The sequence below is a fragment of the Erpetoichthys calabaricus genome, chromosome 1, assembly GCF_900747795.2.
Source record: "Erpetoichthys calabaricus chromosome 1, fErpCal1.3, whole genome shotgun sequence".
Lineage (NCBI taxonomy): Eukaryota > Metazoa > Chordata > Cladistia > Polypteriformes > Polypteridae > Erpetoichthys > Erpetoichthys calabaricus.
The window spans coordinates 339,149,569-339,165,130 of NC_041394.2; the positions used below are offsets into that span (position 1 = coordinate 339,149,569).

The 15,562-nt window shown below is 38.4% G+C and overlaps 1 protein-coding gene across 1 annotated transcript in view; it reads left to right on the forward strand.

The window, feature by feature from the left end:
• LOC114667922 (zinc finger protein 436-like) overlaps nucleotides 1-6,800 on the forward strand; it is an 84,573-nt gene extending 77,773 nt beyond the window's left edge. Inside the window, exon 7 of the mRNA XM_051933754.1 lies at nucleotides 2,559-6,800. Coding sequence (XP_051789714.1) covers nucleotides 2,559-3,319 — 761 coding nt within the window. The 3' untranslated portion in view covers nucleotides 3,320-6,800. The remainder of the gene's footprint in view (nucleotides 1-2,558) is intronic.
• Nucleotides 6,801-15,562: the final 8,762 nt, after the last annotated feature.

Here is a 15,562-nt window from a genome sequence, read left to right on the forward strand (position 1 = left end):
TATATATATATATATATAATATGTTTGTCTGTATATGTAGGAAAATTTTTTTTTTTTGGATTTTATTTTTAAGTTTTACTTTTTTGCCATTTCTTATTTTTATTTATTTATTTATTTTTTGCTTTAGTTTTTCCGTAGTAAACGTTTATTCCATCACATTTTATTCATTTTTTAATTTGTTTTAGTGTTTATAACCTAAATTGCACAGTTTTGCACATTTAAAAACAGTTTTCCTTATAGTTATGAAACTGTATATCATTCTTGTTTTACATCTCAACTTAAAACATACAATTTTACCATCTGTGACAGAACTCCATTTTCTCCTGGTATTGTAACAGTTCAAGGCTTCCAATGTAATCAAAAGCAGAAGAATCAAATAAGTGTGCTCTGATGTCTTTTTTTTTTTTTTTTTTTTTTTTTTTGCAATTCTCTTTGCAAGCAGTAAGATAACCATTTACATCTAATTTATATTTGTTTTTGTTTTTCCTGTCTCAGACTCTGTCATTCATCCAGTTTGTAGTACTAGGGTGTTGTACCGTGTTAGACATTATGAATGTAGTGAGAAGTCAAGCAAAATGACACCTTTTATTAGCTAACTAAAAAGATTACAGTATACAACCTTTTCGGCAACTTGGGCCCCTTCTTCAGGCAAGATCTTAAATACTGAGTATTTGTTATAGTAACATCTCGGCTCATTCAGTTAAGAAGCAACATAGAAGAACAGATCACACAATTTTGTACACTCACTTGTAGGAATTTAAAAATAGATGTTACAGTCCCTCTCAGTGATAAAGAACACTGAAGAAGCGGAAGAGCAGAATTCGATTTTCAGTGTCCCAGCCAAACACTGGATGACATCAACCATTTATTAGCTAATTGTTTGCTGTTTAGCACAGATACAACAATCCCAGCCAGACCTTCATGTGGCTGTAAAGTAAACAGATCAGATGGAGCCGTCTCACTTAGATGCTACCTACAAGTTTTTTTTCCCTGTTTTTGCATGACAAATCAAGATTGCACATAGATCCATTTCCAGAGTTTATTTCAATATAGAGTAGATTTGGTTGTTGGAAAGTGAAATTTTGCTTGCTGACTCAGGGATACCATAATAATGTAGGAAAGGAAATTTAATTTTAACTTGCCCATCCAGGGACAGTCATAATGTGGGAAGAAGGAGAGATTTAACTCAGCCAGTCATCGATCTTGCCTTTGTAAGTGATTAAATAATTTGGCAAGTCTCCTTCTTTATTTACCTTACAATTCCTTGTTGTCGGAGGCAGGTTACCGGCCTTTAGACTTGTATCAAGGAAACTTGAACATACTCGTATTAAGAAACAGAATAGTATAATTTATTAATTGAACACAAGGATTAAAGAAATATAACTGTATATATTTGTTGACATATAAGACAGGGCGCAGACATACTACACAGGCAAACATAACACAGAGGGGCTGGCTGTTTACTTGCTATTAAGAGTTCTAATTTATTGTTGCACAGAGAGGTTATTTTGTTTTTATTTTTATTCTTTTTATATTTTTTTAATGTACAGGGTCATTAAAGCTGATGTCCAATGTTGTTACTTTGTTGCTATTCCAGGTTTAAGTGGGGGGGATTCTTCTTGTGTTGAAATGCACTCTTTCTGTTCGCTGTGTGATCCTTTGTCTCTGGTGTGCAGTGTTTTCCTTAGTTAGGCCCTTTGCGGTGTCATCAGCAACTTCATAGGGAATAGCACTGCTCTTTCTGGCACAAGAATTTAGATGTTTCAGTTTCCTTCTTGAAGTAATAACTGCATATCAGGGCCTTCTAGACTGGGCTAAGTGCTTGGCTTGACAATTTTGAATCTTAGCTTTCAGCTCCTCAAAGAAGCAGCCGCTCACCAAAATTCTGGCTACAGAGAAAGAGGTTCTTTCAGGGATTATCAGTCATTTTTGGAGAGTGTCTTCAGGAGAGACCCTGAGTAGAGTGCCCTAGGGATTCCCCTGAGAGTTTCCTCAGAGTTCCTATGAGACAGCCACCCGAGAGAACTAGAGAGAGTCTTCAGGATGGTGCAGCAAGTATTAAGGGAATGTATAACTTCTCTTCATTGGATTAATGTCGTTTCCAGTTATAAGATCTGTGTTTTCTCAGAAGCAGTCTGTTTCAGAAATAAAACTCTCTTCAGTATAGTGGTAGCTAGTAAAAAAAATTACCACTTTTCCTCAACATTAATCAAATAAAAGAAGAAAAACATTTAATTTTAAATAATTTAACAGTACAATGACAAAATGATGATGCAGTTCTGTAATGTAGTTAACAAAATGTGACCAATAATCTTCTCAGTTGGGTCTATCACATATGATCTATTTAGTTTACTGTTTCAGCTTCTTGGTTCCAGTGGCACTTATTGGGAAAGCTGCTCAACTTGTTCATTTTGCCTTCTATATTACAAGTGCAAATTTACCTAAAATTATTTATGCTAACAAAATATTGTTTATCATTTCAGTTATGATTTATTTAATGTTGTTTTTTAATGTGAATAATAGGGATGTTGATTATTTTTTTTTTCCCCTGCATACAGGAAACAGACCTCACTGTTGCTCTGAATGTGGCAAACAATTTCTTCACAAGAGCTCTCTCCGCACACACAAAAGAATTCACACTGGAGTAAATCTACATTGCTGTTCAGAATGTGGTAAAAAGTTCTCACGTGCCTCCCATTTTCAGAACCACAAAAGAACGCACACAGGGGAGAAGCCATATTGCTGTTCAGAATGTGGCAAAAAATTCTCACTTGTGACCAGTTTTCAGAGCCACAAAAGAATGCACGCAGGGGAGAAGCCATATTGCTGTTCAGAATGTGGTAAGCAGTTCTTTGACAAGGGTACCCTGCAGAAACACACAAAAATTCACTCAGGAGAAAAGCGGTATTGCTGTGCGGAATGTGGCAAACAATTTTGTCACTGGAGTGGTTTTCAGTGCCACAAAAGAATTCACACTGGAGAGAAGCCATATTGCTGTTCAGAGTGTGGTAAACAATTCTATGACAGCAGCACCCTGCAGAAACACGCTAGAATTCACACAGGACAATATCCATATTGCTGTTTGGAATGTGGCCAGCAATTCTATGACAAGAGCAATCTGGAGCGTCACAAAAGAATTCACACTGGAGAGAAGCCATATTGCTGTTCTGAATGTGGCAAAAAATTCTCTGATAAGAGGGGTCTTCAGGATCACACTAGAGTTCACACTGGAGAGAAGCCATATGGCTGTAAGGAATGTGACAAACAATTCCGTAACAGAAGTGGTCTTAACAGACACTCTAGAATACACACAAGATAATTTGGTGAGACAGAAGTCCTATTGCTGTTCAGTATGTGGCAAACAATTTTGTGACCGGAGCAATCTTCAGAGCCACACTAGAATACACACAAGAGAGAAGAATGCAAGTACTAGGCTGAGCCCTGGCAGGAAACCTAACAGAATAAAAAACAGTAGCAGTGGGAACTTCACTCTAGAAAAACAACAACACTTCAGAACTCGAGTGAGGTTCACTTCTGTCCTGAAAAGTAAGCAAATTAATCCTACGGAGACATGTGAAATTTGATTAAAGTGCCAAAGCAGTCTTCACTAATGGAAAAGTAATCTCCACTGCAAATATCAACCTTGATCTGGAATGTGTTATTAAAATCTTGAAAACCCAGACGCTGCACACAAATCTGGACATTAAGGAAGGAGCAGACATAAACCACAAGATACTAAGACAGACTCATCAAGGAATACATCAGCAGAGCAAAAAGAATCCTTAGGACTTCCCTCACTTTGCATAATAAAATGCCAGCTATAAATCAATTTACAAACCTGGATGTCAAAAGTATCAATTCCTAGTGAATATTTCATAATAAGAATAGGGAAGCGAAAAAAAAGTACCAGGAAATGCTGGTGCTCACTGTATGGAGATCAACTTGAAACTAACTATACCACCTGACAAAAATAAACTGAAGAATTATGTAAAAACATTTATGAAGATTCTCCAGAACACAACAAAGAAACGGCATGGATAACCAACAGCAGTTGAAAATGGAAATAACCCAAGTGCAAGAGATGTAATAGACTGAGGTAACAGCAGAAATGGTAAAAAAAAAAATAATTATAAACTACTGCTATTTGTAAGGCACTTGATCCAGATGCTGTACCTAACTTCAGAGTAAAACACTTACAGTTGAAGTCAGATGTTTCCCAACACTTAAGGTAAATCCTTTAAAACTGCACTTCATAACCTTCCACAGATTTTATACTAACAAACTATAAACAAGCTATATAAATTGTTCCATATCGTTTCAGACATCTACCTTGTGTGGGGCAAAATTAATATTTTTCAATAATGTTCACAGACCTCAGAATATTACACTTTTTATTGACTATATCATAATTCAGTTTGGTTCATTATATGACATACGCTTTGTTAATATTTAACAATTGTTAATGTTTAACTTGAAGATAACTTGGTAGCCTTCCACAAGCTTCTTTCAATACGTTTCTGTAATTTTGTCCCGCTCCTCCAGACATTGCTGGTGCAACAGGGACAAGTTCTTAGGCCTCTTTGCTCGCACACACATTTTCAGTTCTCCCCACAAATTTTCAATCGGATTGAGGTCAGGGCCTTGTGATGGCCACTCCAATACCTTGACTTTGTTGTCCTTAACCCATTTTGCCACAACTTTGGAAGTGCGCTTGGGTTCCTTCTCCATTTGGCAGACCCAGTTGTGACTGAGCTTCAACTTCCTTGCTGAGCTCTTGAGATGTTGCTGCAGTATATCTCCCATAATTTTCCTTCCTCATGTTGCCATCTATTTTGTTAAATGCACCAGACTCTCCTGCAGCAAAACACCCCAATGCTTGACAGTTGGGATGGCATTCTTTGGCTTGCAAGTCTTGCCCCTTTTCCTCCAATCATAATGGTGATCATTATGACCAAACAGTTTGATCTTGGATTCATCAGACCAGAGGACTTTTCTCCAATGTGCCATTGCAAACTGCAGTCTGGCATTTTTAATTTTGGTGGTTTTGGAGCAGTGGCTTCTTCCTTGCTGAACAGCCTTTCAGGTTATGTCAATATAGAACTCATTTTATTGTGGATATAGATACTTCTCTACCTGTTTCCTCCAGCATCTTCACAAGGACCTTTGCTGTTGTTCTGGGATTGATTTGCATTTTTCAATGCCAGGATACAGAATGTGTCTCTTTCCTGAGTGGTATGGCAGCTGTGCGGTCCCATGGTGTTTATACTTACTGTATGTGTTATTGTTTGTAGAGATGAATGTGGAACCATTGGGTATTTGGAAGTTGTTCCCAAGGATTAGCCAGAGGTCCACAATTAGTTGGCTGATTTCTTTTGAATTTCCCATTATGTCAAGCAAAGAGGCATTAAGTTTAATGACAGGCCTTAACATATACATCCACATGTTGACTCCAGTTAGGCTAATTGGCTATCAGAAGCTAATTGCCTAAAGACTTGACATAATTTTCTGGAATTTTCCAAACTGTTTAAAGGCTCATTTAACAAAGTTTATTTAAACTTGTGACCCACTGGAACTGTGATATAGTCAATAAAAGTGAAATACTCTGAGGACTGTGAACATTGCTGGAAAAAATTAATTTTGCCCTGCACAAAGTAGATCTCTTAAATGATAAGCCAAATTTTATACTTTTTAGTATAAAATCTTTGTTGGGGTAATAAAGTGAGTTTTAAATAATTCATCCTAAGCATAAGTAAACTTCTGACTTCAGCTGTAAAATGCTGGGTGATTATAAAAATGTGGTAATACATTTATTCACTATGGTGAAAACTTGCCTGCTTCCAAAATCAGTTCAATCCAATTTTCCTAACACCTTCTGTCTGATAACCTGCCTCTCCACCATATGCAGGCTTCTCACAGCACTGGACATAGACATAATTAACAAATACCTGGACCAAAACAACTTAATAGCCACAGAAATGAAATAAAAGAAAGTCATATGACACTAAATGCCAATTTCTGTTAAATAAGGTTGTGATGGAATGCTTCAGGAAAGCCAGTAACAAAATGTGACCAAAAATATGGGTCTATCACCGTTTCAGCTTCTTGCCTTCAGTGTTCAAATTAAAAGTTCTTATGCTTATAAAGTGGCATGGGTTAATTTCAAAAAATCCTTCAATACTGTACTGTAAGAGTTGAAATTGAACCCTGGTCCAGTGTGCACCTAGCATGTGTCTGTCTCATATCCTTCTGAGCTTATGCTTAAAGTCTGATGCTGTTGTTTTATTATTTACTATGATAAATGCATTTTTGTTATTTTTATATAACTCTTAAGAGAAAATGTTATATTTTAAGGTGTGATCTTTGTTGTATTGTAATGCTTAAGTACTAAGTTTCCTGTTGATGTACAACAGCTGGATTACAAATTAGACCATTGTTTGACAAACCATGAGAATAATGGGAATGAACGTGCAAAATCTCACAAGTCTTTAAAATAAGAATAATAATACATTTAAAAAGTCACATACACCCCTAAGCTAACAGGACTATCAATCAGCCTAGTGGACAGGGTTACATTGTGGTCATTTAAGGTATCAACGTTTGTCATGTCCCATTAGCAACTGGGTGTAACCAATCATGTTTAAAGTGTTCTGATTATATAATGAATTCCTTTTTGTGAGTAGTGACCTAATCAATGAATTGTATAAATATAGCGCCGAGGACACTTTTTTTCCCTTTGCAACATTTAACTAATATGTCGTTTGCCTCTCGCAAGATTTAGATAAAGAATAATGAGTGGCGCTTTTTCCTGCCTGTGTTTTATTTCTCAAATCGGGGCATTCCAGTGATGCGGGGAGTATCTGTTTTTAAAAATTTTCTTCCACAGTACAGTCTCCACCCTGTCCTGATGAATTTCATTTAAATCACCTTGCACTACTGGCAAATAACCTTGCAGCTTCACCATGATAAAGGACTGATCACAATCCCAAACATAAAAAGAATATTTTAAGGGGGCTCATTTTCACCCACATTCTTCTGTCAAGTATTAAATCTGTTAAGAACCCTTCTGTATGATGTTGTGGAGAAATCTTTAGAAAAAACAAGCAGAGTCTTCAGAAAGGCAGTCAGAATTTAAGACTTTATTGCACAGCATAGAAAACAATTGCAGAGCACATAAAGTCTGTCTCGGTGCATGAAGTGAGCCCCGAATATATTATAATTGTTATCTCCAAATGCTCCCCTTCCAGACTCGTTTCCCAACATCTACTGTATAGAGTTTTCCATGATGTTGTCCCTATTCAGCACCTTTACCCGTAACAATCACCTCGTGTTCCAGACCTTCTCATCACGATATTTTTGCTGGCAGGACATATTTGCCATCTGGTGATAAGCCTCACCTGATTTCCCCTCCCTTCATTCTTACGGCCTAATCCTGAGCCATTAAGATCGATGGCCTTTCAGTTTTTAGTCAATTCTTAACAATTCAATACTCAACAATTAAGTTGAGATCAGAAGGACCCATGTATGAAAACTGGACTGCTTAATTATAATTCAATAAATAGTTATTTGTTGCACTAGCGTCCTGTAAGGCTAAGGCTAACATAATAGGCAACTGTGCCAGTGAATGGCAGCGCACAGCTTCACGGATGAGGGCCAAGCTGAAAACAGCCTTGACATGGAGCTTCATACTTGAGAGAGAGAAGGAAAAATGCAAGCCTTTAACAATCACTGGTCAACAAGCGTTTTGCTACTGGGATTCTTTCATCTGCACCTCAACAAATTTCACTTGCTGTCTCCAAATCTGAAAACCATTTTCGTCTAGCACGTCCCATTTTTTAGTTCTGATGTTCCAGGTCTTGGACAACTGGGTTGACTGGATCGTAAAGGCGATGCATTTCAGCATTTAAGAAATAAGTTTGGTCTCGAGAAAAATGAAACCAAAATTAAAGAAAGGGTGTTTTTGTTGGCCCTGAAATACGTGAACTGATGCTTGATGATGATGTTCAAAAGGAAACTGAGGCCAACTGAATCAGCACCCTCATTCGTGCATGTTGTCCAGAATTTTCGTGACAGTCACAGGACAGAGAATTATACTGAGCTTGTGGAGAACCTGCTGAAAGTATATTAGCTTACGGGAACCAGAATGTCACTGAAGACACATTTTTTACATTCTCCTCTCGATCACCAAATCTAAGCAATGTCAGGGATGAGCATGGGGAAAGATTTCATCAAGATATAAAAGGTGATGGAAAACTGATATCGGGGAAAAATTCACTCCGAGCATGATGGGTGACTACTGTTGGTTCTTGCAAAGAGAGACGGATGTGCAGTGTTGGTGTGCCTCCAACATTTTTGGGCACGCTGACCTCACTTTTATATTGAGGTAAATTGACATAAATATGCTTTAATGTGTCTCTGGTATCGTCTTCTGGTTTGTTTTCAGAATAAACACATCAAAACAATTTTGGTGGGACATAGTCCAAACTCCAGATATCGTTTTGATATATTGATATTCAAAGTGTCAAAACGGCAATGATGTGTATTTCAAAAACCTGATGTGCCAGCTTAAGTCCGATTTCATATATGAAATCAGTGTAAAAAACTTAATAAAGAGATGCTCTGAAGATTTCCAGAAGCAAACAAAAAACATTTTTTGTAGACCAATTGATTCTTTAAGCTAACTAAAGTGCTACCGTATTTTATTCCTAATACATTGTGTTTTCATTTTATTGCCTAAGGTACTGATAAGCCCTAATGCTTCTAAATGTAATTTAATTGCTTATATGTTTTATACGATGGATCTGACTCGGTTGAAGACGAGAAAATATCAGGACATCCTTCAACATCAATAACTGAGGAAAATGTTGAAACTGTTTCATTCTTCATCATGACAACGCTCCTTATCACACATCCCTTCTAGTACGACAATTTCTGTCAAATAAAAACATTATGCTGTGTCCATATCCACTTTATTCGCCAGATCAGGCACCGTGCAACTTCTGGCTGTTCCCTAAATTGAAAATGACCACGAAAGGCAAACGATTTCAATCCAGTGAGGACATCCAGGCAGCCATGACAGCCCAACTAAAGACACTCTCAAAAGAAAACTTCCAGAACTGCTTTGCAAAGTGGCAGGAGCGTTGGGATAATAGCATTCAAAGTGGGGGAGAGTATTTTGAGGGTGACTAATAGTTGTAAATCTGTTACTGCAATAAACGTTTCATTTTTTAAAACAGTCACAGTATTTTTTGATCACACCTCATATACTTGGGACTTATTTAAGATGCTGATATAAATGATAAAGCACTAAGAGAGAAAGTCATAATAGACAATATCAACAGAACAAAAAGATCATTGAGCGCTCCCTCTCAACATTCAGGAAAATACATCCGTAAACCAATTAGCAATCCCTGTCCCATGTTAACAGTTTTAGAATAATTAATTGGTTACATAATGATCTTCAAGAACTGAAAACCAAAACAAGAAAACTGCTGCCTGCATACCATACCATTGATTTACAAGAATTTGTGTATTCTAAGAATTTTTATACCAAGTTCAGAAGGCGGTATGGGCCTTATTGAAGTCGACTACACGTATAGATCAGCAATAACTCGAATGCACATACAAACTCCAAAATACGCACAGACAGACACTGAGACCACAATTCAGATTGTAGTCTATAACAGACAGAGAAAATGTTGGTGTTAGTCACTTGGAACACACCAACTTACAGAAAACTGGGCATAGCTATGAAAGAAAAACTGTAAGAAAGCATGAATATTGGATATGGCTTTCCCAAATGACTACTGAGTTCTAAGAATGGAATAGCATAAGTAAATAATAAAAGAAAGTACTAGAAAATGCAATTTAAGGTATGCTACATGGAATACACACACAAATCAAACCCACCCAAAAAAAAAAAAAAAGCATAAACGGAGCCGGTGGTGCTGGGATCCACCAGACTAATAAAAAGAAACGACCAAGGCCATGTTGGCATCCAACAGATTAACAGGACTCCTGTGTGCTCCAAGAGGAACTGTTTTTGGAAACAATGCAGGTGCCACGCCAAGCCCTCACTGCAAATTTAAGGGAACAAGACCTACAGTGGTATTCGTGTTCCTAGAAAAAATCTGAATTCTGTAAGTATCTAATAGGTGATGTTTTTATATTAAATGTTCTGATTGAACATTTAAATCGGCTAATAGCAGTTACTAATCATGTGTATTTCAAAAATTGTAATATTCTTTAGAAAACTGTTTTACAACATAGGAGTGTGGCCTGCACTTTAACTTGAACCTCATCAGCACATGATCTTCACCTTCTTTGAGATGCTCTTTCTTTTTCTTGGAGTCTCCTATTATCAAAAAGAGGAAAACAATTTCTTTACATGTTACACAAGCCTCAATATTCCCAGTCCTCCCGTGGCAGATTGAAATGGAGGAAGCAGAGTGTTTGAATGGTTTGCAGAAATTTTTGATCTACTGAAAATGTGTAAACCACTGGATTTATCAGAAAGAATTAGTTGTTAAAGTTTGAACAGCTGCCTTTAACTTTAACATCCATCCATCCATCGTCCAACCCGCTGAATCCGAACACAGGGTCACGGGGGTCTGCTGGAGCCAATCCCAGCCAACACAGGGCACAAGGCAGGAACCAATCCCGGGCAGGGTGCTAACTGAATAATTTAAAACAAAACTGAATTGTAAAAAATAATAATAATGAAAATGTAGGTTTCAGAAAAACTGGTGTTTTTGTACTAAAATACCAGCAGAAAATCTTATTCATAAATAAATATAACCAATAAAATTATTTTTAATCAATTGCTGAAAGATAAAAAATAAATGAAAAGATTACCTTTTGAAAAGAAGTGAAATCATAAATGTAGTTTAGAGTAACTTCACTTCATTAAAATTAATTAAATGTAAATTCCAGGTCCACTCACAGTACACGTACACTCGCATCAACCCTAATGTTGAATTGGAAATCTTTATTCAGTCTAACCTGCCTGGCTTTGAGAATGTGAGAGGAACAGTAGAGCGTCACTGAAAAATATGCAGACTCTGCGTGGCCCACAAATAGAAGTGGGGTTTGAACCACTGGGCACTGGATATGTGAAGTATCATCACCAACCACTGCACTATCTTGCCACTTCTTCCATTTTATCTTTTCTGACTTCTATGTGAGGTTGATACGCCTGATCATCCTTCCCCATGCAGTTCTACTCTGCACCTCTTCCCCAGTCAGACCCTTTTCCTTCAAATCTTCTGTTACTTTATCCTTCCAACTGCACTTCAGCCTTCCCTATTTTCTGTTCCCCTGCACTTCCATTTATCTCACTGTTTTGCCAACATATTCATTATCTCTTCTCCTCACATGTCCATATCACTCACGCCTACTTTCCTGAACTTTTTTAGATTCTCTCCCACTGTTCTTGCACCTCAAATTGTCTCATTTCTTATTCTGTCCCTTTTTTTGTAACTCCACCCATCCTTCTCAACATTCTCATTTCTGCCACATCTAACTCTCTTTACTACCCATGTCTCCACTCCCTATATCATTGCTGGTCTTACCGCTGGCTTAAAAACCTTACACTTCTTCTTTCAGCTGCTCCTGGTTGGGTTCGCCACAGTGGATCATCTTGTTCCATATCCTTCTGTCCTCGTCATCTTGCTCTTTCACACCCATCACCTGCATGTCCACATCCATAAACCTTCTCTTAGGCCTTCCTCTTTTCCTCTTGCCTGGCAGCTGTATCCTTAGCATCCTTCTCCCAATATACAGGGTGGTCCAGATCTAACTATGCAATTATTTCATTGCATTAAAAGTTGCATAGTTAGATTTGGACCACCCCATACTCAGCATCTCTCCTCTGCACATGTCCAAACCAAAGCAATTTCGACACTCTGACTTTGTCTCCCAACCGTCCAACTTGAGCTGACCCTCTAGTCTAGCATTATTCACCCATTCTCATTCATCTCTCCTTCCATGCCATTGTAAGTTATTGTTGTTGTTTAAAAAAATGACCAAATATGTTTTCATACATCTTGATTAATTGTGCAGAAGTATGGCCTTGAGAGTGTGTGTGTTTGTCTCTTTATTCTTTTTCTTTCACTTCATCATGCAGCAATGTGCACTGGTAGGTCAGAAAAGCTGTCCATTACGTCTACTTATTTATTTCTTTGAAAGTGTTTGTGTGAGGGGCGGCATGGTGGCGCAGTGGGTAACGCTGCTGCCTCGCAGTTGGGAGACCTGGGGACCTGGGTTCACTTCCCGGGTCCTCCCTGCGTGGAGTTTGCATGTTCTCCCCGTGTTTGCGTGGGTTTCCTTCGGGCGCTCCGGTTTCCTCCCACAGTCCAAAGACATGCAGGTTAGGTGGATTGGCGATTCTAAATTGGCCCTAGTGTGTGCTTGGTGTGTGGGTGTGTTTGTGTGTGTCCTGCGGTGGTTTGGCACCCTGCCCAGGATTGTTTCCTGCCTTGTGCCCTGTGTTGGCTGGGATTGGCTCCAGCAAACTCCCGTGACCCTGTGTTCGGATTCAGCGGGTTGGATGATGGATGGATGTTTGTGTGAGCCTCTGTGTGTGTGTACATGCATGTTTAAATAAATTATGTACTGTGCTGTGAAAAAGTATCCTCCCCCCTCCTGATTTCCTCTATTTTTCCTTATTCATAACACTTGTTTTTAATCTCCAAACAAATGTAGTATAATATGACAAAACTGAGTAAATACACAACTTTTAAATGATATCTTGATTTATTGAAGGATAAAAGTTCTTTATACCTGGTTGTGTGGCAACAACTGCAATCAAACATTTCTGGTAACAGGAGATCAGGCTTTGGCATCGCTGTGGAGAACCTGTGTGTTCAGCCACATTGGAGCGTTTTCAACTCTTGAACTGCCTATTTAAGGTCCCACCATAACATCTCAGTGGGAATTAAGTCAGGATGTTGACTAGGTCACCCTAAAACCTTATTTTATTTATTTATGCATGTATGTATATATGTATATGTTTAGTGGTGGACTTGCTCTTGTGCTTTGGATCATTCTCTTGCTGTATAACCCAAATGTGCTTGAGCTTCAGATCATGGACTGATGATGAGAAATTCTCCTTGAATACTTTCTAGTAGACCACTTAATTCAAACTTTTGTTAATGATAGCATGTCATCCAGGCAAAGAGGGTTAAACATTCCCACACCATCACACTACCACCACCACGTTTGACTGTGGGCATTATGTTCTTATTGTGGAAAGCTGTGTTAGTTTTGGACCAGACATAATGGGACCTATGTCTCCAAAAAAAAAAATAAATAAAAGTTCAGTTTTGATTTGTAAGTCCAAACAACATAATCCAAAAAGTTGTAGGGGGTAATAAAGGTCTGGCAGGCATTGCTAAACACCTGCAAAATGGCTGGCTTTTACACTAATCTGTTAACTGGGTTTAAGTACCAGAAATAAACTGGCTTAAAACTACAAGGAGGAAATTTTTGATACAATATGGGTATCTCTTAGGGATTGAACTTCCAAGGGGAAAAGGTCTTCAAAACAATGTGGGTATCTTAGGGTGAATGAAATGCCAAAGGTACCTACCAAGAGTATCTCTTGCTTTCACACTTATTATGGGGCTTTGTCTGCTGCATGATATTGCCATTATACATTACTTATAGACTGAAAAGCAGGGGTGTCCTCCCTTGGAGTTTTGGCACAGTTATCAATCTGTTAGAATATGGCATGGAATGAAGATGAGCTGGGCTCTCAAACAGGGATGTGCAGTCAGGGGAGTCAGGTGAGGCCATCATGAAAAATAAAAAACTAATCATGATAACATAAAATAAATGTGTCCACTGGTCTGTGCTATAAATTTATTTTCTGTATGATTCCAATAATTGTGATCATTTGTATGGTCAAAATCACTGAATTTGCACATTTCCTGTTTAAATGCAGGAGAAAAACGGGAGGTGCAGCAGACACGAGCCTCACCTCACCTCAGACTGCTCTCTCACTCACACACTGGGTTGATGCATGCAATTGGCGCGTGCCTGTTGCTGTCCCTCAGTATGTCACCAATATAATGTTTGCAGACATGTTTATTATACACCCTGACTTTACACAGTTTGGCTAATATCTTTAATGAATATGTGTGACATATTTAGTCTTGCTGATCGGACATAAAACTGCAGTGAAAAGGCACACGGTGAGGCAGACAGCACCATGTCTCACTGAAGGGGGCGCATGTGAGCCCAACGGGTGCTCATTGCTGCTGTTCTTCTACGCAGAGGCACCGATAAGTTAGCGATATCAGAAAGTCAAGTGCGCTACAGCGGTTCGTTTATTTTTATTTTTTGTTCTGACTGACTGCCAAAATGGAAGATTAAGAATTTTAAAACTAAAGGAAAATAAGGAGAACTTTTACAAGAAAGTGATGGAGATTTTCATGGAGAAGGATATGTGCATGAACTTCATTTACAAATAAAGGTAAGACCAGAAACGGTTTTCAATTTCTATAAAAAAAATGGAATCAGACTAAGAAAAAAACAATAATATTTAAACACTAAATTTTGACTTTAAATAAAATATTCTTTTTTTTTGTTATTTTGTTGAGCAGTCTGTATTAAAATCAATTAAAGCATCAGAATTAAAATCTTTTAAAAAACTAAATATTTCAATTAAGGTCACTATTGAAATCCTTTTTTGTGTACACCACTCTATGCTTTCATTTGTACTGAATGAGTATGAATTGTGGAATTGCAACAGCAAATTTAAAACAGATGGAGATGTACTCTTCACTCTCTCGCTGCTATAAATGTAATGTTCTTTCTTAACCAAATATGTGCCTTACCTATATGCGTGTGTAAAGAATGCTGATGAGATATGAAACATAACCTCTGCTCCTTAGGGACAAGCTGACAGAGATGGGAGTAGATTCATACCTGGTGGCATGGATCGTGGACTATCTTACAAACAGACCTCAGTATGTGCGTCTCGGGAATTGCAGATCTGACATTGTGGTCAGCAACACAGGAGCGCCGCAGGGGACTGTACTTTCTCCGGTCCTATTCAGCCTATATACATCAGACTTCCAATATAACTCGGAGTCCTGCCACGTGCAAAAGTTTGCTGACGACACTGCTATCGTGGGCTGCATCAGGAGAGGGCTGGAGGAGGAGTATAGAAACCTCATCAAGGACTTTGTTAAATGGTGCGACTTAAACCACCTACAACTGAACACCAGCAAAACCAAGGAACTGGTGGTGGATTTTAGGAGACCCAGACCCCTCATGGACCCCGTGATCATCAGAGGTGACTGTGTGCAGATGGTGCAGACCTATAAATACCTGGAGTGCAGCTGGACGATAAATTGGACTGGACTGCCAATACTTGATTCTCTGTGCAAGAAAGGACAGAGCCGCCTGTACTTCCTTAGAAGACTGGCATCCTTCAACATCTGCAGTAAGATGCTGCAGATGTTCTATCAGATGGTTGTGGCGAGTGCCCTCTTCTACGCAGTGGTGTGGTGGGGAGGCAGCATTAAGAAGAAGGATGCCTCACGCCTGGACAAACTGGTGA